Source organism: Pteronotus mesoamericanus, unplaced genomic scaffold (genome assembly GCF_021234165.1).
Source record: "Pteronotus mesoamericanus isolate MK-2021 breed Mesoamerican mustached bat unplaced genomic scaffold, CSHL_Meso_final contig_182, whole genome shotgun sequence".
Classification (NCBI taxonomy): Eukaryota; Metazoa; Chordata; class Mammalia; order Chiroptera; family Mormoopidae; genus Pteronotus; species Pteronotus mesoamericanus.
In genome coordinates this window covers 21,761,206-21,786,047 of record NW_026555078.1, presented here as the reverse complement: position 1 = coordinate 21,786,047, position 24,842 = coordinate 21,761,206, and the positions used below count along the sequence as shown (strand labels likewise).

The 24,842-nt window shown below is 41.1% G+C and overlaps 1 protein-coding gene and 3 pseudogenes across 1 annotated transcript in view; 1 reads left to right on the top strand and 3 right to left on the bottom strand.

The window, feature by feature from the left end:
* The first annotated feature begins 594 nt into the window (after positions 1 to 594).
* EXD2 (exonuclease 3'-5' domain containing 2) overlaps positions 595 to 24,842 on the top strand; it is a 39,042-nt gene continuing 14,794 nt past the window's right edge. The window contains exons 1-4 of the mRNA XM_054567371.1: positions 595 to 678; positions 3,965 to 4,115; positions 6,511 to 6,902; positions 22,974 to 23,230. Coding sequence (XP_054423346.1) covers positions 6,558 to 6,902; positions 22,974 to 23,230 — 602 coding nt within the window. The 5' untranslated portion in view covers positions 595 to 678; positions 3,965 to 4,115; positions 6,511 to 6,557. The remainder of the gene's footprint in view (positions 679 to 3,964; positions 4,116 to 6,510; positions 6,903 to 22,973; positions 23,231 to 24,842) is intronic.
* On the bottom strand, positions 2,384 to 3,174 carry LOC129065937 (40S ribosomal protein S4, X isoform-like; annotated as a pseudogene).
* On the bottom strand, positions 11,924 to 15,902 carry LOC129066058 (RNA-binding protein FUS-like; annotated as a pseudogene).
* On the bottom strand, positions 16,378 to 21,075 carry LOC129066057 (triosephosphate isomerase-like; annotated as a pseudogene).

The window sequence follows — 24,842 nt, the reverse complement described above, 5'->3', positions numbered from 1 at the left end:
ATTAATACATTATTTAAACAAGTGTCTCTCCTGAGCCCTGGCAAGGTAGCTCAGTTTGTTATAGCATCCTCCTGATACAGCAAAGTTGTGGGTTCAATCCCCCATCAGGGCATATACAAGAAACAACAAATGAATGCATAAATAAGTGAAACAATCAATCTCCATCTCTCTCTCTCCTCCCCTTCCTGTCTCTCTAAAACCAATAAATAAAAATTTAAAAAAATAAACGAGTGTCTTCGTTTGACAGTTATGTAAATTAATACAATAGATAAACACTACTGGAGCTAATTAGTAAAGACAATTACATGTACCATACTGCATTTGTGAGGATTCCAGGGACTTATCCGTTTACAACCAAAACCAAAACCAAAAAATCTCACCCTAGAAACAAAAACAGAATGCCACTTTTCTGAAGATACGTTAAGCCTTTCAAATTTTAACAGATCCTTATATTCAGCAGTGGCAAGACTAGGGAGGCCACAGCTGCCCCAGCAGCTTCCGTACAACATGGCGCCGCCCATTGGTGCACCCCAACTGGATTACGTCCTCCTAGACCGTTTCAGGACCGGAAGTGGTTTCGTCCCTAGTGGATCCGGGTGGGTTCGCGCAGGTGGCTGCAGAGGTTCCAGTTCTTCAGCGTGAGGGGCCGCAGGTGTTCAGGTGGGATCCGGGTCGCAAGTAAGTGAGGATCAGGGGCTGGCAAGGCCTTTCACCCGGCTTATGCGAGGGGCGCAGGGGGTTTTCACTGACGAGTCAGGAGAGGGGTCGTGGAGTTGGTGATGTCACTGTGTGCGGGGGCGACTGATTGCGGGGACCATGCCGTCCCAGAGCTGCTTGGCACTGCCCCTCTTCCCGCCCCTCGGCGTGACTTCCTCGCACCCCTTGCCCGTGGCGGGGGCGGTTTAGCACCCAGTGCGCGGCCCCCCACGCCCTCCCAGGGCATCGCCTTCGATCCCCTTTTCTGTTTAGGAGCACGTACCAAACCATGGCTTCTTGACCCAGTGGAAGGGAAGCACCATCTGCAGCACCTAGCAACTCCTTGGGCGCTGTGTGTTCCACGCGTCCAGTTACAGTTCCCTCCCCCGGATTCGTGGGGACTTACCCCCGCCCCCCATTGTTACCACCCCTTTCCTCCCAAGCCACACCCGCCTCTCCGGCCTTCCTGGGTAGCCACCTCTTTTTTTTTTTTTTTTGCTATCCTTGGGACAGCTTAAAACTAGAACATTAATGATTGTATATTACATAATTGATACCTCCTGATTAAAATATAAACAAAACCAAACCTTTATAAGCTTTTGACTTACCGTGGGACGGAAACGAACTCTTTTTAGCTACCCACTCCTTTATTAAAACGCCAAATGAATTATATCGTATTTTTTAGTTGTATTGCAAGGATGGAAGGAACTGCACTGGAATGTTTTGTTAATTATCAGAATTAGGAAGTACGGAAAAAAGGAGGTTGAATCGAGGGGAGGGGAGGAATGATTTTGGTCAAGATGAACTTGCTTTAAAAAATGCATTTATTCTTCTATATTTATTTTAGTTGTAGTACATGCATACAATCTTGTAAAGCATTGATGTGAACATTTTAAACAGAATGGATTCTCTTTGGCCTGTCTCTTTCCATTTCCATTTTTTCTTTTTTAATCTCTTGCCCAAGCAAGCAAGAGTAAAGTAAGAACTGTTATCCATTTGGGGTGTGTTTTTCTATTTCTTTTTCTTTATATTTATTGACAAGTGTTTGTACATATAAGATATATTCGTGGTAAACTTTTACAAATGCATCTTTACAAATAAGGGGTATTATACCTATTCAGCAACTTGATGTTTTGTGCTTAAAAATGGGTTTTAGAACTTTTTATCAGCATATACAGATCTACCTTATTGTTTCTACTTGCTCTGTAAATTCCATAATATGTTAAGATTTCACTGTGGCCTGTGTCGCTCAGCTGGATGGAGTGTCGTCCTGTTACCAAAAGGTTGGGGGCTTGATTCCTGGTCAGGGCACGTACCTAGGTTGTGTTTTGATCTCTGTTCTGGGGACACTTACAATCCCCTGTCTGACCCATAGGAGAGGCAACCTATTCATGCTTCTCTCTTGTATTGATGTTTCCCTCTCTCCCTTCCTCTGTCTCTAAAAAGCAATAAAAAAAATGTACTCAGGTGAAGATTTAAAAAATTTTTTTGTAGTATGTGAGATTCCACAGATTGCTTACAGTTTCTCACTGTAGCATAGAAAAATCCTTCCACATGTGAGCGTGTCTTAAGGATAGATACCTGCAAGTGGAATTGCTGGGTGGAAGGATGTGGATTTTTTGTTTCATGTTGTATCATCTTTAATTAAGTACAAAGACTTTTTCAATCATCTCACCTAGAGCTCATTTCATCCACTGTTCTGTTTGACCTCCAGTGTCTTGTCTCTCCCTTCAGCAATGATGAGGCGGATACCCTTTACACAAGGGAGGGAAATCCATGTTTTGTTGCCTTTGCCAACTACAAAAATGTTGGAGAGCCAGGTGGCAAAGCTGTTGCCATTGACATCGTTCATGTGAGCTATGTTAAAAGAACCAGGGTGTCTCTCTCTGTTGGTTATCACTGCAGTTCTTCCCAGGTTAACACCTCTGGTCACCATACACAGGTTACCAGCATCAAACTTGATAAAATCAGTAATTTTGCCAGTCTCCAAATCAATTTGAATGGCGCTGTTGACCTTCATGAGGGGTCAGGGTAGCGGATGGTGCGAGCATTATGGGTCACCAGGTAAGGGATTCCTTTTGTGCCCACAAAGGTCTTCCTCACTTTGCACAACTTGTACTTGGCATCCTCAGGTGTAATATGATGAACAGCAAAGCGACCCTTGGTGTCATAGATCAGATGGAAATTCTCTCCGGTCTTGTCAATGCTGATCACATCCATAAAACCAGCAGGGGAGGTTATATGAGTTCGGATCTTGCTGTCAATCTTAAAGAACCGCTGCATGCAGATCTTCTTTATTTCATCTCCTGTTAGGGTGTACTTAAGGCTGTTCCTTAAGAAAATACTGAGAGGGAGACATTCTGCCAGCTTGCAGGGACTGGTAGGTGGCCGAGGAGCAAACATACAGGTGAGCTTATCCAGCATCCAATGCTTTGGAGCTGCTACGCACTTCAGATGCTTCTTGGGACCTCAAGCCATGGCTGTGTTAGGCACAGAAAGAGGCGAGGATGTGGGTATTTTAATGCCAAAGTAGTTACTAGAGAGATTATGTTTGCATGGTTGTTGACAAATTCTAGTTCCTCTTCTGAGAAATGTCTCATTTCTATTGGGTTGTCTCCTTATATGTATATAGTAGGGTTTTATATATTCTAGATAATAATCTTTTGTCATTTATATATGTTTTAAATATTTATCCCCAACTTAGTGCTTTTATATTTTTTAATTGTTATCCAAAGGTATATTTTATTGATTTTAGAGAGAGAGAGAAGAAGGAAGAGAGAGAGAAACATAAATGTGAGAGAGAAACATTGATAGGTTTGCTTCCTGTTCATGTCTGGACCAGGATCAAACCTGCAACCTTTTGGTGTATGGAGTGACGCTCTAATCAACTGATCCACCGAACCAGAGCCCAGCTTAGTGCTTTTAAAAGTTGTTGCTTGTCTTTGGCCATGTGGCATCTTTGTTAAACCAAAGTTTTAAATTTTATGTGTAAATATCAATCTTTTATGTGTGTATTTTGTATTTTCTGGCTATCATTCCCTACTTGAATGGTTCTCAAATGGGAGATATTTTGCCTTTTAGGGGCCATTTGGCAATGTCAGGAGACATTTTGTAAAATTGATTTTATAGAGGAGAGAAGGGAGAGAAAGAGAAACATCAATTTGTTGTTCCACTTATTTTTGTGCTCATTATTTTATTCTTTTTTTTTTTTTTTTTTTTTTTTTTTTTTTTTACCTTATCCAAGGACATTGTCATTTGCTTTTTTTAGAGAGAGAGAGGAAGGGAGAGAGAGAAACATCGATGCAAGAAAGAAGCATCGATTGGTTACCTTCGTGCATTCCTAGACTGGGGATCCTATACGTCTGGACTGGGGGTCACATGTGCCCATGTCCTGTACTGGGGCTGAACCAGCAACTTAGGTATGTGCCCTGACCGGGAATTGAACCTGCAACCTTCTGGTTATGGGATGATGCTCCAACCACTGAGCCACACCAGCCTGGGCCAATGGTTGATTCTTGTATGTGCTCTGACTGGAGATTGAACCTACAGCCTTGGTGTATAGAGATGATGCTCTAAGCAATTAAGCTAGCCTGCCAAAATCATGTTTAAAATTGAGAAGGAAGGCACAATCAAGATGCAAATTGGTCTCCAAGTATGAAACATTTGGCTGAAAAACAAGATAAAATTTAGAAGAATGAGCTTTAAAGTTTTGGATTTAAGTGCAAAATATAAACTGACAAATATATAAAACTCAACTTGGTATCAGTGTATTTTAATTTACCACAAGCTTTATATGACCCATTAGTCATATGAAACATTCTGCTGCTACTTAGAAATATTTCATACAGCATTAATAAAATATAGGTAAATTGGTATTAATATCAATGTAACCCACACTCAAATATTAAATGCAGACCTAGGTGTCACATTTTAAGCAATACCTTGATAAACATGGGGCTGTTCAGAAGGATCTAGCCACAATGATGAGTGGTTTATAAACTAGGTCATAGGAAGACTGGTTGGATTAAGTAGAATATACTAATGAAAGTCCTAAGAACTACTATCATCATATATTTCACAAGCCCTCAGGAGGGAGTGAACACTTCTGTCATATCAGAAGCCAGGCTGAGTATCAAAGAGAGCAACTTGTATGTAGCAAACCTTAACAGAATGCAAGGACTTCTCAACGAAAACTGCCTCTTAAGGTAATGAACTCTGTTCCTAGAAGTGTTCAGGTGCAGAGCAGGTCAGAGGCCAGATCGAGATCTATCAATATTACTGTGGAAAGGATTCTTGAATTGTGTGGGAGTTGAGTTTGGTTCCTAAATTTTAACACTAGGGTTCTTTGTTTTCCTTTAATAGAAGTTCCGTGATTTATAGAACCTCAGTAGTAGTAATACAAATATTTACTGAACCCTAATGTGCTAGCCAATATGTTAAGTGAAGTATATTGATCATCTTACTTAAGCCTCACAATAATTCTACCTGGTAGGTACTGTCTTTCCCATTTTACCAAGGAGAAATCTGAGGCTTAGAGAAGTTCAGGGAATTGCCTGAGTCTACATAGCTAGCAAGTGGCAGAGGCTGGATTTGAATCTTAGGGTATTTGCCTCTAAGGCCCATATCATTCTCTTCTACCTTATGCTGTTCTCTGAACACTTTAACATGTTTGTTTAATTCATTGAGTATGATTTATTTCAGGAATATGATCATATTTCTTAAGTGTTAAGTGGGATATTTACATTGCCTGACTCTAAGAAGCATCATTTAAAAAACTTGTGGTTTTCTAATTATGAATATATACATACTTGTATAGAATTTAAAAATTATGTATAATTATTATTTTTAATAATTATCTATAATCCTACTACTCTTGGGTAACCACTGTTCCCACATTCAGTTATTCACCACCTAACAAGGATGTGTTCTGAGGAATGCGTGGTTAAGTGATTTTGTTGTGTGTGAACATCACAGAGCACACTTTCACAACCTAGATGGTATAGCCCTCTACATACCTAGGCTATATGGTAAAGTCTATCATGCCTAGATTACAAATCTATACAGCATGTTACTGTACAAAACAACACAAGATTAAAACAAGCCCAAGACAAAATGATAGCAATCAAGAGATGTGGTAAACACGCAATGGATGAGGCTGCTGCTGACATAACATGCCATACTGTTTTATAGCAAACCTTTTTTTAATAAGTAGAAACAGTACAGTCTAAAATAACAATAAAGAGTATAGTATAGTATGCATAAACCAGTAACATAGTTGTTTGTTATTATCCAGTATTACCTCCTGTTCATAACTGTACGTGCTGTACGTCTCTGTGACTGGCAGTGCAGTAGGTTTGTTCACACCAGCATCACCACAAACGTGTGAGTGATGCATTGTGCTATGACATTATGATGACTATAATGTCACTAGGCAATAGGAATTTTTCATTATAATCTTATGGGACCACTGTTATATGTGTAGTTCATCGTGTCTTGTTATGTAGATCCATTAACAAAAATTTATTCACTAACTTATCAGTAAGTGGAAGCAAGAGTCTGACTTATTCTGCTTTAATTGATAAGCTTTTGTATGATTAAAAGAGTCCGGGGCAACTGGTAGAAGGCAGGAGGATTTTCTTGGGTGAGGATGGAGTAGAGAATGTACAAAAGTGAAAAAGTTAAAATATCACTGTTTCATGTGGAAATCTGTAGCATGGCTTTCATGGATTGTAAATGGAACACTTTTAGGGGAAACTTGTTCCCAAATAGATCTAAATTCTTTTTGTAAATATATTGTTACCATTTGTTTTGCAGATTGCGGGATTAGTGACATGCTTTCCTAAACAGCAGCAAAGTTGAAGATGTCTCGACACTTGGTAGCTTTGACAGTGAGCACACTTCTGGGTGTGGCAGTGGGGGGGTTTGTCCTGTGGAAAGGCATCCAGCGCCGGAGGAGTAGAACGAGTTGTGGGACCCAGCAGCAGCAGCAGCAGCAGCAGCAGCAGCAGCAAGTTCCAGGCAGGAGAGAGCTGCCTGCTCCAGAAGAGGACCCGCTGCACTCCAGTGCCCCCAGAGCCTCATGGGAAGAGAGGATCCTTGATGCCAAGGTGGTGACTGTGTCACAGGAAGCAGAGTGGGATCAAATCGAACCCTTGCTTAGGAGTGAGTTACAAGATTTCCCAGTACTTGGAATTGACTGTGAGTGGGTAAGTTAAAAAGCAAAAATAAAATCTTTTCTTCTTTTCCAACTAGGGACCTTGAATAGTCAGATACAGGATAAGATTAAAGGAGAATTAGCTTGTTCTCAACTTGCTAGTAAGTAGATTATAGCAGCAGGAGCTGCTCTTTTCTCAGAGTTGGGAGTGCTCATAGTCATAGATTCTGGAGTCAGGCAGATCCATGTTGGCCTGCAACCCAGGCATGTGCCCTGACTGGGAAACACACCGGTGACCTTTCAGTTCGCAGGCCAGTGCTCAATCCACTGAACCACAACAGCCATGGCTACTATTAATATTTTTAGTAGTATTTTCATAAAGATGCCATGGAGAAGCTTATTAAGAAAGTCTTTTTAAATGGGCATTATTATACAAGTTGGGATTTTAAAAGATAAGTTAAAATTTGAAACATTGTTTACTCTAAGCCAGCTAGTATGCTGGCTTTTATTTGATCATCTCATTTAGTTTAATTAGATTCTCCTAATAATGCTATGTAGGGAGATACTATTACTATCCTCACTTTTACAAGTAGGAAATGGAGGCATAAATAGGGTTAGTTACTTGCCCAAGGCCACAAAGCTGGCAACTAGCATTTGAGCCCAGGGCTTTCTTTACCAGCTGGTTAATTTTTCTAATGGCTGTTAACTTTGGGGGAGTTGTTACATAGTTGTGATGACGATAGTGTGGCACATGTACTCTTCTGTCATTCTGATTCACAGAGTAAACTGTAATCTCCTTGAATCAGAAGGTATTACAAAAATGTAAACAACTCAGAGTTATCATCTCTTATTCCTTCGTTGTTATATCTTGCCAAGAATTTCTGATATTTGTCTTCTGGATGTCTAGAATATGCCAAGAACTTGGAAATGCAATCAAAAGAGGCCCTAAGCAGAATACCTGCCACAAAATCAGATCAGGGTTGGTAGGAGTGACTACTAGATGCCACTACAATGATGACCAAGAAGAGAATGCCTGACAGTGTGGGAAAAGTTTGCTGGTCACACAAGGCCCTACATCTTAGCTACTGAGGGTATTTCTTTATATCGGCAATAGTAGTTGTTGTTGTAGTAGTAGTTGTTGATAGCAATGATCTTTGGGCACTTTTGGTTTATTCTGTATAAGAAATTATATCCTTTTAGAAATATTTACATATTTCTATGTCCTTTTAGAAATATTTACACGAACATCAATAGAAGAAAACATTAATAAATGGTGAGCTTTGGCATTTGCCAAATACCTTGATCATTCTAACTAAATGAAATATAATTACAACAACAAACAAAGTATTCTGAAGTGGATAGTTAATAACAGCAATGGGCTTAATAATAATAGGGTTTAATGCCTGTAGCAAAAGCATGGAAAAGTCAAAGTGGCAAATAACCCAGAACCCACTGCATGTTGGCTTTCGGTACGTATTCAGTTCGCTCTGGATGCCGCGTCTCCCTGCAGGAGTGATGGTGCCCTCCCATTGCTGCCACAGAAGAACTTTATGGGAACGTCGGCCATCCTTGTTCTCGCCATTCTTCCATTTCTGCTTCCCTTTCGCTTTCATTTACTTCGGTGTATTTGTTTAGCTATTGTTTTTGCTCTTGTTTTACAGTCAGCATTTGTTTAGACTTACCAAAGTGTCCTCCCCCCCTTTTTTTAAGTTCATCTTTCTTTATATCTCAGACTTTTCTGGACTCATTTTCTTTAAGGTCATACTTTAGAAGTGTAACATTTCTTTGGGGCCCATTAATGATAAACTTATTGTTTTGAAAATGTCTGTTTTGCTCTTGATCTTGAAGATATTCTCACTGGATGTAAAATTCTAGTTTGGCAGAAAACGATGATTTTTAATATAGTTCTTCATTGTCAGGTTTCTGGCTTCTGTTGTTGTTGTTGAAAATCACTTAGTCTACATGTTGATTCTTTATAGGCAATCTAATTTTTGTAGTTCCTTTTAAGATCATCTCGTTGAGTTTGTGATTCTAAAAATTCACTGTGAGAAGACTAGGTGTTCTCTTTCTGAATTTCCATCTTGGGATTCAGAGAGATGAGGATTGGTATCTTTTATCAATTTTTAAAATCTCTTTAAAGATTATCTTTCTCCTGTTTACTTCTCCTCCTCCTCTTCCTCCCCCTTCTTTCTTAATTGGAATTTGATCAGCTACATTCTGAACTTTTTTTTTTAAGGTTTGATTTATTTTTAGAGAGAGAGGAAGGGAGGGAGAGAAACATCAATGTGTGGTTGCCTCTCGCACGCCTCCTACTGGGGACCTGACCTGCAACCCAGGCATATGCCCTGACTGGGAATCGAACCAGTGACCCTTTGGTTTGCAGGCCGACACTCAATCCACTGAGCCACGCCAGCCAGGGCTTACGTTCTGAATTTTTTATGCTAACCTACATGTCTGATAATTTCTTTCACATTTAATATATCTTAGTCTCTCTGGATTTATTCTGCACAATTTCTTTGGGCCTTTTTTATAGCTCCCTTTTTCTTTCTTTGGCGTTGTCTAATCTTCTGTTTAACTTGCTCCCTGAGTCTTTTTTTTTTTTAACCTTTTTTATTGTGAAATAAAATATGTCAAGACAAATACCTGAAACAGAAATAAACAGTGAAATGATTTATCTAGAGGACAGCTGTGTATTTAGAAACTAGATCAAGAAACAGAATTGCTAGTTCCGCAGAAGCTCCCTTGTGACCCCTTATAATCATGGTCCACCCTCCCCTCTAAGGGTTGCCATTGCCCTGATTTCATGGTATTTACTTTCTTGTTTTTCTTTATATTTTTACTACTCAAGCATGTACTGTAATACAGTTGTGCCTTCTTTTTAAATTTAATGTAACTGAACCATCAAGTACGTATTTTGCGTCTGGCTTCTTTCGCTCAACTTCATGTTTGTGAGATTTACCTATGTTGTATGTGACTGACTCTTTGCTGTATAGTCGTCCATTGTATAAATATTATCACTACTTATTTATTCATCTACATATTGATGGACATTCAGGTTGTTTACAGTTTGGGGCTCTCACAAAGAATGCTGCATTTAGTTTTACTGTGCATGCTTATCTGAGTGGAGTCCTGGGTCATAGGGTTTGTACATATATCTTTAACACTTTTATAGATAATGCCAAATTGTTTCTAAGGTGGTTTTAACTAATTTACCTTCATTAGTATATGAGTATACTGTTTCCAATCTTTTTTTTGTTTGCTTTTTTCACAGTTGTACTGACTTTATTCCCCTTACTCTTCTTACTCACCCATCTGCTATCCACTTTGCCACTGTGGAGTGGCCACATATGACCAGACATCAGGGGTCCACAGGCCTGGGCACAGCCATTCTGCCACTTCCAGGAGGGGCTCTGTGGCAGCATGTGCCAGCATTGGAAACTTGGGCTCTGATACCAGCCCTGGCTCCTGGAACTGTAGTTGTGGGGCTTGAGGCCCACCTCGTCTCTCTGGCCGCTCGCCAGCTGGCCCAAGACCAGGGAGCTCAGGGAGGACCAGGGCGGGGAGAGGCCCAGGTTCCGGACCTGCGGTCTGGTCAGACAGGCTGGGAAGTACAGCTGGACAGAGGGACCCCTCACAGTGGAACTCCAACGGAAGATGGTGACCCCTTCCTGAGTCCCCTCCCCAGTGCTCCCACCTGCCCTGGGAAGTGGGTATGATGCCCTAATATCCTCCCTCCAATACCCAGATGCTTGTTAATTTATTTTTAAAATAAAAGGAAATGGAAAAGCTGATAAAGCAAGAACCCCAACCTTACTGGCACTGCTGAGGTTCCATCATTGCTTCAGGCCCTCGTGGTCTGGCTGGAAAGGAGCTCCCTCCCACAGTGGCCCAAAGGGAAGAGGGCATTTAACACCAGGGACACGGCTCCTGTGCCCACGGGGCGGGATCCTCCCAGGAGAAGGCTTGGCTGTGCCCTGTCTACAGCCATAAGACCACTTTGACCAGAGCCCAGCCTGCTGTCTGGATCCCTCACCTCTCCTCAGGGGGAAGGTATAAAAGATCAGGAAGCCCAGTCTTGGGACAGGATTTCACTACCAGCTCCCCCCACACCTTCCCAGGCTTGCTAAGGCCACAGTGGGGCTAGCAGGTGACAAGGCCACAGCGCCTGCTGGAGACCCTGCTGTCAGTGACAATGTGGGAACTCACAGGCGTCCCGGTCTAGAGCCCATTGAGGGAGATTAACTTTTTTAAAGATGCTGTGAGCCAGCTCTGAAGATCTGCCAGGCACTGTGACTGGAAATAAGAAAGAGCAGGGAGGAGGGGAAACGGGGAGGGGGGACCCTGAGGACGTCACGGAAACTCAGAGATAAGGGGGTCAGGAGAGGGAAGTAGCTACAGTAAAGCAGGAGCCTAGGAGGCCCAGCCCCAGAGCTGGGAGCCAGGCAGCTTCCGCCTTCCTCTCTCGGGGAGCGGCCCACTTATCTCCCCAGGGGACAGTAGGGGCCTCTGAGGGGCCATCTCTGGGCTCCGGCTTGTGCCGCTCCTGCTGCAGCCCTGTGTTCAGCCAGGCCAGGGGACTGCCCCCTCCGCCCCCTGAGAGTGTCAGGCTGTGCGGCTTGTTTCCAGCTGTGTTCAGAAGTGGTTCTACTAACTTAACCTCCTACCAAGACTATATGAAAATCGTGTTGTCTTACATCCTCATCAATATTTGGTACTGTCAGATTTTTAAATTTTAGTCATCCTGATGCATGCGTAGCAATATTTCATTGTGGTTTTAATTTGCATCTTGCATTAGATCAGTAAATCAGTTTGTGGGGAATTGACTTCTTTATAATACTGGGTTTTTTAATCTAAGAGTATTTAGATCTTTAATTTCTCTTAATAGTGCATTTATAGTGTCTGTGATTTTTTTATTCTTTTTTTTTTTTTTAACTAAAATGATGATTTTTAATGGGAACCAGAGATATGGTTGCAATTACGTCGTCCAACATGAAAAAAACCTGTGGTGACCAGGAGTCGGACGGTTGCAAAATAACGAGGGTAACACGAAAAGCTGCTCCAGAACCTCACAGGCTAATATGGCCTCTCCCTGTGACCCTGTCTGTATTCACCCCTGGAGTCCATCTTGCCAGGGCCCAAAACCACCTCTGCCCTCCCCACCCCAGCCCTCTCAGAAGCCCCCATGTTCCCCTCATCCTCGGTAGCCACCCCGATCGTAGCCTCTTCTGCTACCATGATGATCATCTCCACAGCCTCCCCCCACCCCCCGTACTAGAGCTTCCTGGTCCCCCTCCTGGGCCATCTGGTTTAGATGCCGTACACTGGTTGCATTCATTCTTCCAAGAAAAGTTCATGTTCTTACATGTAGGCTTAGGACACTTCTAGTCCACAGCTCGCTGCTGTCCTCCACCGCCACCACCTCCATTGCCACCACCTCATAGCCTACATGGCCCATGGGCCTTCCTCACCCTCAGCCTCCGCAACCATTGCCACTACCCCGGTTGAAATCTGCTTGCCGGTAGCAAATGAGACCCTAATAGGATTCCTGGAGAATTCTTTACCATCAAACCTGTGAGTAGCTGCGTTAGCAGATGGCGGGTCATCAAATGATACGTTGGCCTCTCCCTTCAGCTTGCCCATTTCCCTGTGTATGTATAGATTAATCATGGGCTGCTCTGTTTTCTTATTTGTCTGTAATACCAACCTGCTTGAATTCATCAGCCACAGACTCAGTTGTAACATCCTTGCCCAGGCCTTACACAGAGATGGTGGTGGTGTCTGAATTATCCTGTTCGGAGTCATGATGTGATCCTTGGTCCCGAGGGCCACCAAATTTATTGAAGCCACCACGGTCATTTCTTCCCATACCACCTCTGGCTCCACAGCCACCTCCATGACCTCTGAGTTCCTAGCTGCCACTGCTGTGGTTGTAACCACCACTGGCACTGGGGCTTCATCACCCACGGTCCTGCTGGCTTCTCCCGTGGCCACTGCCCCCACCACGACTCTGATTCTGATTGCCATGACCTCCGCCACTACCGCCACTGCTCATGGAGGACTGACTGCTCTGGTCCATCGTTACCTCAACCATGCCCTCCGCCACCTCCACTGCTACTGCCTTACTGGTTCTGCTGTCTGTAGCCCTGAGAAGGACTGTGGGAGTTTCGCCGCTGTCCGTAGCCAGGCCCTTGTCCACCATAGCCAGGCTGCCCCTAGTTGCTGCTCTGAGAACTGCTACCGTAACTTCCCGAGGTGCTGCTAGGAGCTGGCTGCTGGCCATAAGGTGACTGAGAACTCTGGCCACTGCCATAGCTCCCAGTTGAGCCATATCCCTGGGGAGCTGACTGAGTGCCATAGCCTGTGTTCTGGGTCTGTCCACAAGAACCATAGGTGCTCTGGCTATTGCCTGAAGTGTCCCCTGACTGGCTGTAGCCACCATAACTCTGCTGTCCGTAGGGCTGATTCCTCTCCTGGGAATAACCCTGCTCAGGCTGGGTGGGGCAGGCCCCAGAGCTTTGAGTTGCTTGTGGGAAGAGTTGTTTGAGACCATGTAGGCCCTTGCACACACAGGCTGGCAGGCAATAATATTCCAACACCACAGAGCACCGGCGCCTCGAGGACTGAGCCGATATTTTTATTATATTATAAATTAAAACTTAAAAATGTTTGTATTTCTTTCTGGTATATAGAAATGTAATTGATTTTTATGTATTTCTTTTATATTAAGGAACCTTGCTGAACTCACTTCTTTTGGATTTCTATGTACAGTATTATATCATCTGTGATAGGGCAATTTTATTTCCTTCCAGCCCTTACACTTTTTATTTCTTTTCTTGCCTGGATGTACTGTCTAGGAGCACAATATAGTGCTCAGTAGAAGTGGTAGCAGTAGGCATCCTTGCCTCATTCCCTCTCTCAAAATGACAGCTTTCAACATTTTTGTATTAAATATGTCTGGAATAGGTTTGTTTGTAGATCTCTTTACTAGATTAAATACATTCAGTTCTATTCTTGGTTTGTTAAGAGGTATTTTTAAAAAGAAAAACATAGTTGAATTTTATCAAGTGCTTTTTCTGCATTTCTAGAGATGACTATGTAGTTTTTCTTCTTTATTCTGTTGTGAAATAACATTGATTTTAAATTTCTGGAATAAATATGACTTGGTCATAATGTTTTATTCTTTTTATACATTACTGAATTTATTTTGCGAATGATTTTTAGAGAATTTTTTAAAAACCTGTTTGTGTTATGGGCTTATCATTTTTCTTTGTAGAAATGACCTGGTCAAAGTTGGATAAAGCAGTTAGGCAGTTCTCATATGAGTTAGGGCTGTTCCTTATGTTTGTGTTCTCTGGAAGAGTTTATGTAAAGTTATAATTTTCTTTTTCTTAAATTTTTGTTTTGAATCTACTAGTGGAGCCATCTGGAGTTTTCTTTTAAGGGAACAATTTTTAAAATAGTTTCAGGCTATTCATATTTTTTATTTCTTCATATCTGTTTTGACAAATTATATTTTTCATCTAAATCTGTCTTATCAAAAGTTTAAATTACAGGCATAGACTTGTTTATAATATCCACTGACAGTTTTTTTCCCTGTCTGATGGTTATGTCGGGATGGGTTCTTTTTCATTCTTGACATTCTTGACATTCCTGCTTATTTGTGCTTCTCTCTTTTTTCTTGATTACTCTTTCTGTGGGTTTATAAATTTTTTTAGTCTTCTCAAAGAACCAACTTTTGGCTTCGTTGATCTTTTTTATTGCATATGTTCTATTTCATTGATTTCTGCTCTTTCTCTGTTCTTCTAGTCTCAGGTATAATTTGCTGTTCCCTATTTATTCTTTGGTCTACTTTAGTAAACTAAACCATACTGCTCCACTGAAACTGATCAAGTTGGTGGCTTTCTTGTTTTCTGATCCAAGGGGCACTTATTTGGACTGTCTTATTCTAGCTCTCAAAAACATTTGCACAATTCCTGCGTAAGACATTCTCTTCTGAGCTTTCATACAATCACACCCTCTTATTTCCTATCTTAGTGTTCTTTCCTCTTTTCCCTTTTCTGATCTCTCTTCTACCTGACATATAAATACTGACATGCCTCAGGCTTGGTCTCTTCTCTATCCACCCTTGAGTTTGTAAACTCAGATGCCTACAAGCTCCAGAAAGGACATGCTAATGAACATGTAGAGCTATTATATTTTGGATGCATGGGAATATTCTTAAGTTTCAAAGAAAGATGCTTCCTCCCTTTTTTTCTTTAAACACAAGGCCTCTGTGGTCTAGCTCTCATTTTCCTAGTTTTGAGAGAGACACGGGTCCTGAAAAACACTTCTTTGTATTAGAAAAATGGTGATTTACAAATACAGTGGTAAGTGGAAAATGACAGTTGGCTTCAGTGTTGAGAAGACATTATAGTGAAGCTGCCATACAGTTCAAGCCAAGTGTTGCCAGATTGTTCAATCCTTTAAAGAGAAACTTGGAATATAGATTTTTAAATATGTGAACTCTACTAATTTTAAAATTCTCGCATAAGTTTTTAAATATGTAGAGACAAAAAAAAGAAAAATTAAACATGCCTGTGTGTTAGCAGATATCTGGTCCGATGGACCACTAACTTACGTCCTCTAATCCACATTATTTGTCTCAGTGATTTCATCTAATTTTTTTTTTTTTGGAGAACCAATTATTATTTATGTTTTTTAAAATGTATTTTATTTTATTTTTGATTTTAGAAAGAGGAGAAGGGAGGGAGAAAGAGATGGCGAGAAACATCAGTGTGAGAGAGAAACATCGATCAGTTGCCTTCCATATACTCTCCAGGGACAGAGCCTGCAACCCAGGCATGTGCCCTGACCAGGAATCAAACCAGCAACCTTTTGCTATGTTTAAATTTTTACAATTAAAGTATAGTTGGCATACTGTTTTATACCTTACAATGTTACCATGCAGTTACTACGATATTATTTTCCCTATGCTGTACACTACGTCTCTGTGGCTTATTTATTTTATAACTGGAATTTGTGCCTCTTATTCCCCTTCACCTTTTTCATCCATCCTCCTACCCCTCTTGTCTCTTGCTATCATCAGGTTTTTGTTTTTGTTTTCGTTTTTTAGTGCCAAATATTAACACCCCCCCACTCCCCAGGTGGGACTGCTCACTTACACAACACACATGCGTTGGCACTAGGGGTAAGGACAGAACCCCCGGCTTCTGAGGGGAGGACGGGGCTGTCTCCCAGCCCTTGGCCCGTGGTGCAAGATGGAAGAGATGGATGGCTTCTCCTTCCTGCCTTTGTTGCGGACGGAGGGGACCCATGAGCAAACTCCCCACCTTCCACCTCTCAGCCAAGGAGAAGCCACTTTGGTGACATGTTTCAATCCCACTATTATAGTCAGTAGAGAAGAGATTGGCCTGGCCCCAACCATTACAAAGTAAGATATAAATGGTAAAGGAGAAGTACAGTTTGGATTAGGCCCCGGGAAGGGACAGGTGATATCATCAGAAGCATCCGTGAGGGGGAAAGAGCAGTTACCGGGCCTCTGAGCTTTGTAGCCCTTGGCATAGCAGGAAGGGTAGGGCAGATGGATGGGGCTTATTTGGCTTGATGATGTCCTCAAATTCAGGCTTGAGGGTCACACCACCCATGAGGAAGCCATCCACATCAGGCTGGCTTGCCAGCTTCTTGCAGGTCACCCCAGTCACAGAACCTCCGTGAATGATGCAGGTGCTTGGAGCCACTGCACCAGGCACACTGATTGGACTTTTGCCATCCCCAGAGCTTTTCCTGTACTTCCTGGGCCTGTTGGGGTGCTGCAGTCTTGCCCGCACAGCCTCAGAGGCCAGAACAACCTTGCTCCAGTCCTTCACATTATCTGCAATGACCTTGGTTTGTTTGAAAAGAACCTTCTCAGTGATGCCAGCTTCCCTCTCATCCAGCTTCTCCCCAATGCAGGTGACCACTCCAAGTCCTTCAGCCAGGGCTTGTGGTGCTTTCTGCTCAATCAGCTCATCTGACTCCCCGCAGACATGCCTTCTCTCCGAGTGTCCCAGGACTACCCGTGTGGCTCCACAGTCTTTGATCATTCCTGGGGCTGATCTCCCTGGTAAAGCCCCATTAGTCCCTTTGTAGCAATTCCGGGCAGCCGCAGCAATCTTGGCATCTAGCTTCTGCCTGCCGAAGTCAATGTAGATGGTGGGGGCGTGCACAAACCACCTTGGTGTCGGCGGACACGTTGGCCACATTCCGGGTGTAGATGAGTTCCCCATCCCCCGCCCTGAGAAGAGGGAGGGTGCCATGGCGCGGGAGCCGACACACTGAAGGTCAGGATCACCTCATCAGTTTGTTCACTGTGTCTGTGAGTCTGTTTTTGTTTTGTTTGCTTTTTGTTTAAATTCCACATGAAGTGAAATCACACAGTATTTGTCTGACTTGACTTCACTTAGCATAATACCCTCTAGGTCCATCCATGCTGTCGCAAATGGCAAGATGTCATCTTTTTTTATTGGTGAGTCCATCATGCATGTGTGTGTGTGTGTGTGTGTGTTACACATACACATCTATCATATCCTTAAACATTCATCTATCAATGGACAACTTGCTTCTATATCTTGGCAATTGTAAATAATGCTGCAATAAGTGTAGTGCTGCATATATCTTTTCAAATTAGTGTTTTCATTTTCTTTGGCTAAATACCCAGAAGTGGAATTGCTGGGTTGTCTGGTAGTTCTATGTTTTTGGTAATTTTTTTGTAATCTTCAGCCTTTTATTAAATATATCCACCTGTTTACATCTCTCCTTGAATGTCTAATAGTCATCTCAAACTTAACATTTTCCTAGAAGAACTTGATTTTTCTTCCCAAACCTATTATCCCTGGTCTTCTCCATCTTTAAGATTACAATTAGAGCTACATCCTCACCCTAATAGTTGTCCAACAGACGTGATGTGATTGGAAGTCAAGACACAAACAGGCAGTTATATAATAGTATGTTATGTTACTTTAATGGCAAAATACAGGGTCCAGCACAAATAATGCCCCTTCTTTTATTACAAAATCATAGGCATGTAATTCTATAACATAACAATATCACACTCAAGCATACCATATGACATTTTAGGTGAAATGTTCAAATTTCACTTTAAATTATTCCACCTGTATTATTATGCTACCAAGCACATTCAAGCAGGCATTAACTTCTGCCGGACCCTGTATATGGAAATTCAAAGAAATGTTTATAGCAACCTGGAAATAACACAGCATGCTGCCAGATAGAGGTGTGGGTTTCCAGATCCCCCTGAGTTACCCTTGGTGATGTACGACTGTGGATAAATCACCTGTACAAAATAGGGATTCTGCCATGTTTTAGCAGCTATTATTTTGCCTTCCCCCTGGAGATGTGAGGATGGAGATGTTAAATATCTTTTTGGTCCATGACTCATGCCTGATTTTTTTTCTGGAGTATCTCTCTGGCTACAGATATCCTTGTTTAACAGGTACAAATAATTGGTGCAATAAATAATGACTGAAGTGAAGGTCATTTTCCCAGGAGCACCCTGCTGCAGGCCCGCTTCAGGCTCGCTTGAGGTCAGCTTCCTTTCCTCACTATTAACGCTTCTCTTCTCATTTAGGAAGTATTACAGTGCTATCTCTGAAACAGATTTTGAATTCATCTACTCTGTATCTCCTCTACTTCCTCCCTAGTGCAAACCTCAAGGATCTCTCAACTGGATCTTTGCAGTGGCCTCCTGACTGGCCTCCCTGCTTGGACTCTTGTGTCCCTACAATCCCTTCTCCATACCAAAGTGATCCTTTAAAAATGCGGATCAGATTGTGTCAGTCCTCTGCTTAAAACCCTTCCATGGCTTCAAATAAAATCAAGATGCCTTAATTATTTGCATGTTCTTAGGGACTTACATGCTCTGGCCTCTCTCAACATCTGAATTTTTCTCCTTCTAGTCTCTTCCCATCCTTCTCATTACTTTCCAGCCTCATTGGGCCTTCATTCTGTCACTTGAACAGGACAAGCTTATTCTTGTCTTAGAGTCCTGGTCTAAATTTAACTGATATATAAATGCCACAGACTAGGGATGCTCATTAGTTAACATGTTCCAGTCCAGAACGTGGTACCAGATCAGTCTTTACTCTCTGCTGCCATCATGGGGTCATTTAAAAAATCACTGGCTTTTCCAGAAATTTATCAGCTCCGATTTTTTTAAGAATACTGCATAGCACTGACCCATGTAGTTCAATTGTTTGGAGTATTGTCCTGAAGAGTTGTGGGTTCAGTTCCCAGTCAGGGCACATACCTCAGTTGTGGGTTCGATCTCCGTTCATATGGGAAGGCAACCAATCAGTGCTTCTCTCTGGCATCAATGTATCTCTCCCTCTCTCTCAAAGCAATGAAAAAAATGGGCGAGGATAAAAGAAAAGAATTCTGCAGAAAGGTTAGAGTAATTTCACAGGTGTTCATTATATTACTTATGCTTTATAAGTTACATATAAATCATATTTGATATTTCACGTAATAAAAACATAATAGAGTAAAATATAAAAATTAAAATACTTCATAGGATATAATCACAAATATGTTAAAAATAAAAATATTTTTATATGCAAAGAAAAAGTCTGGAAGAAAATAGTATCAGAATGTTAACAGTGGTTGTAACTTCTTAGGTTGTGAAGTTTGGACATATTTTTTATTTTTGTATAATTGTATTTTTTTCAATAATCATACAGTACTTTATTTATTTTAAATCTGCCCCCGAGGATATGTTTATTGATTTTAGAGAGATGAGAGAGAGAGAAACATTGATGTGAGAGAGAAACAGAGAAACATGGATCAGTTGCCTCCCATACACTCCCTGAACCCGCACCCCAGGTATGTGCCCTGTCCAGGGATTGAGCCTGCAAACTTTTGGTATGAAGACTACACTCCAACCAACTGAGCCACCCAGGCAGGGCTGCAGGGCTTTATTAGAAAGAAAAGAAAAAAGGATCCTGAAGCTAAAATGGATTATCAACTGACCCTCAGGAAAGAGGCTTTCTAAACCAATGCTCTCTAAGTGAATCACTGAAATATGGGAGAAAATATTAGAAATTTTGTCTGTAATGGTTGATGGCATCATTCATTTAAAATTTTTACTTTTGTGTATATATAACAATGTAATGTCTTAGTATAGTGCTATATTTCCTACATTATTTATATAATTTATAAATACATATACATATATGTTATTAATGTGCCAAACATTTTTTATGAGTTGACCAATAAAAAAAATAGACTACTGAATTAAATAATGCTCATGAAGTTAAAATATGTCTTTCCATTAAGGATTCCATTGTTTTCCATGAGTTGTAAGTCCTGTGAAGACAAAAAGGTGTTAGAAAGCAAGAGGGTTAAATATGTGAGAAATAAAGACTAGACATCTTGTTAATTAAGCCAAATTGGCTCTGCCAGAGGCATTATTCTTTCAGTTATATGTTTAGTATAAATTAGGTACCTATTGAAATCATAAACATTGGGATTTCTAGTGAGAAAACCTTAATTGTAATATATTGGATATTAAGCACAGTCCAGAAACAATATTATAAAGACAACTTATCTGTCCACCTATCTAGCTATTTACTTAATGTATTTTAGACAATGGAACCTGACTGAAAAGATGTGCAGAGATTCACTGTTAGGAATTTGCAGTGAGTATTATATCAAATTAGCAGGCTAAATATTGGAAGTGGAGATTTATAGCTTTTTCTTAGAGAAAGCTGGTATCGCATAAAGGGAGAGTTACTCAATAAAAAAGGCAATTTGGCCACATCCAGATGAATTATTACAGAACAGGACCCATTAGTCAGTTTCTTGTCGGTCTTTTTGACCCTGGCTGAGCCCCAAGAAGTAGGACATAATTAAAGATCAAACTGGCATCCTTTCATTTGCAGATATGGAAATAGCCTCATGGATTAAGCAGTGCCTGGGAAGGGAAATCCTAAGGCTTTGTGAGTTAAACCATGGTTTTACTTAGCATTGAAGTTGAAGTTGAGGACAAAGGCCTTCCCGAATTTTGTTTTTAAGGATTCTTTGAGATCCTGATTGTTTCTTCTCTGTGATATTGTTCACCTCAACAATAAAATATCCCTCCCTTGATTACTTGGAACACTTTGTTTGAACCGCTCCCTTGGTACTTACCATGCACTTTCTAAGGGTGTAAGCTTGTGTGTATTGTACTCCATCTAAAAGGTTGCATCCGTAAGGTAGGTTCCATCTCTTATATAACTTTATATCCACAGTGGTGCTCAGTGCAATGCCTAGCAGGCTGATACTATGGTAGTGAGAGAACACATTGCCAGGAGCAGGGCTCTCCACTTTTGGGCAGGTGATTCTTTGTTGTGAGAGGCTATCCTGTACCTTGTATGATGTCGATCAGCATTCTGGCCTCTAGATACCAGTGCCCTGTCCCCCAAGTTGTGACAAACAACAGTTACTCCAGACATTACCAAACGTCCTGGGTGTATGTGTGCGTATGTGCAAAATGTATCTTAGTGGAGAAATACTGTACTAGAGATTGGGAAGTCTATGTTCTAGTCCTGACTTTGCCATTCTCTCTCCATGTTTAAGTGAACTGCTTCACCTGTAGGCCTTAAAGTTCCTCTTTCAGCAAATGAGGATTGGAATTTATTGGGTACTTTATAGGGAACCTTTAATTAGTGTCAATTTTGTATGTAAGTATTTCTGGGAATCACTTCCTTAGCTTTTAGCATTTTCTCCAACTTATCTATTACCTAAAAAAAGATTCAAACTATACTTCTGAAACTAATACAGGATAATATTGTCTGTAAACTGTAATTGAAAAGTAAAATTAGCCCTGGCCAGTGGCTCAATTGGTTAGAGTATTGTCCCATACACCAAAGGATGTGAGTTTGATTTCTGGTCAGGGCACATACCTAGGTTGTGGATTTGATCCCTGGTTGGGGCAGGTAGGGGAGGCAACTGATCCATGTTTCTCTCTCACATTGATGTCTCCCTCCCTTTCTTTCTAAAATCAATAAATATATCCTCGGGTGAGGATAAAAAAAAAGATTAAAACTAGACTAGATACTATATAAAGTTATTTTCATCTCAAGGTATAAAGATCATAGCTTATGCTCAGTATACATATATTTTCTTTTATGGCCAACATTTGTGACATAAAATGCTGAGAAAGCATTTTGTACTACCAGGATTTATTATAATTACAGGTACCACCTATTTATACTAGTATTGCATATCCTACCCCTTGTTAAAAATAAGATCTTGTGCCCTGGCTGGTGTGGCTCAGTGGACCGAGTGCTGGCCTGCAAACTGAGAGATCATTCGTTCAATTCCTGGTCAGGGCACATGCCTGGGGTGTGGGCCAGGTCCCCAACTGGGGGCATGTGAGAGGCAACCGATCAATGTATCTCTTGCACATAGATGTTTCCCTTCTTCTCTTTCTCCCTCCCTTCCCTCCTCTCTAACATAAAGTAAAATAAATAAATACAATCTTTAAAAAAATGAAAAATAAAAATAAGACCTTGAGGCAGAGATGACAAGGTAAATGAGCCAGGTCACTAACATGTATGTTAGAGAGTCTGGATAATGAAAAGAACATGTTCATTGTTTGGCAATGTGCTCCACTGATTTTTTTTGCTGTTGTTAGCCTTTTAAAACCAGTATGTTTCTTCTTTTTTTAAAATCCTCACCAGAGGATATGCTCATTGATTTTTTTTTTTTTTTTTTTTTTTTTTAAGAGAAGAAGTGAGAAAGAGAGAGCAACAACTGAGTCACCAGGCCAGGGCCAAAACCAGCATATTTCACAAGACTTTGCCAATGTGTGTCCTAGTGCTCCTCTGTGTCAGCTGGTCACTATTTGTGGACTGCTCATATTTCAGGCTCTGGCGTTTGAGCCCTCAGGAACCTTTGCTTAAGTTGCTGCTTCACAGAGTGTATTGCATTTATTAGTATATAGTGATCCTTAGATTAGAACCAAAATCCGGTCAGCTTTGGGCAGTTAAGGATGTACCTCTTAAGACTTTTTTTTGCCACAATGTCATGTTGTACTTGGTATTGTGCTAGGGTGTGAACTGTGACCCTATTTTTCCCTCTGTTGCAGGTGAACTTGGAAGGCAAACCCAGTCCTCTGTCATTGCTTCAAATGGCCTCACCAAGTGGCTTCTGTGTCTTGGTTCGCTTGCCCAAGCTGATCTGTGGAGGAAAAACACTACCAAAAACATTATTGAACATTTTGGCAGATGGCTCTATTTTAAAGGTTGGAGTAGGATGTTCAGAAGATGCCAGCAAGCTTCTGCAGGATTACGGCCTTGTGGTTAAGGGGTGCCTGGACCTCCGCTACCTAGCCATGATGCAGAGGTATGGTTTGTACGAATGCTCTGGGATTCCTATAGCTGTGGCACAGGTACTTTAGCAAGATTTGTAGATTAATGAAACTCAATAATGAAGCATCTAAAATTCTCTACAAGCCTAGAGGCTTCTGATTGGATATTTAATTTGTGAGGAAATATTCCAACTTCTGAGAAAACTTTAGTTAACTAGAAATGGTCTTCTTATTTTTATTTGTATTTTTAAAAAATATTCTTTTTTTTAAATCCTCACCTGAAGATGTGTTTATTGATTTTAGAGAGAGAAGGAAGGAGAGAGAGAAACATTGACATTAGAGAGAAACGTCGATCAGTTGCCTCCCATACACACCCCAACCAGGTATTGAACTCACAACCTAGGTATGTGCCCTGGGATCAAACCCACAGCCTTTTGGCGTACGGGATGATGCTCCAGCTAACTGAGCCACCTGGCCAGAATTGGTCTTTGTAAATGAAGCATTTAATATGCTGTCCCCTAAAGCTACAGGGTATAAGCTAATAGCCCTACTGGCTAAATGAGGGCCACAGATTATTTTTGCTTTTGTTTTCTACATATGATATTTTTGGAAATTTTAGTTTAAATGCAGAAGATTTAATGTAAACATCGGTATTTATGGCTTCTCTTGAAAAAGTTGATGATTTGACTGTACTAGGTTGACAGTTCTAGATGGCAACAGCTGACGGGGTAGTCCTGTCCTCTTTAGAAGAGCATGCTCTGTGCAGCTTGCCCAAGTCCCCACCTCTCCCATTGTAACGAAGACTCATCCTGAAGCATTTGAATTTGAAACCCTGCTTTAGGACAAAATGATGGTAGCTTTAATCCTTTACTGGGAGGAAGAGGAATTTTTCTTTCCCTATTATTTCTATGGAAATTATATTCTAAATTTTTTTAGGGAGTTTTACCTTTTCTTGTATATATACAGGTCCGCATTTTAATAATGTGGACTGAAACAGGCACACTCCCTGCCTTAGAGGACACTGGCATTAAAAGTTTGGAAGATCTGTGGCCCTGGCTGGGTGGCCCAGTTGGTTAGAGCATCATCCCGATACACCAAAGTTGCTGATTTGACCCTTGGTCAGGGCACATACAAGACTCAAACAGTGATTGCATAAATAAGTGGTACAACAAATCGATGTCTCCTTCTCTCTCTCAAATCAATTAAAAAAAAAAAAAGTTTGGCCCTGGCTGGATGGCTCAGTTGGTTGGAGCATCATCCCATACACCAAAAGGTTGTGGGTTTAATTCCTGGTCAGGGCGCATACCTAGGTTGTGGGTTTGGTCCCTGGTCGGGTGGGGTGTGTACAGGTGGTAACCAATTGGTGTTTCTCTCTCACACGAATGTCTCTCTCTCATTCTCTCTCTCCCTCCCCCATCCTTCCTCTCTCTTTAAAAGCATATCCTCAGGTGAGGATTAAAAAAAAAAGTTTGGAGGATTTGATAAACTAAAAGAAGGCCTGATTAAAATCTATGCTGATCATAACTTTTTAATATACAATGAAATTTTATTTTAGCTTTGTAGTTTTGCATATATAAATAAAATGCTTCTAAGTAAGTATCAGTTTTTTCAAGGAGTACATTAAAATATTTGCTGTAAAAAAATTTG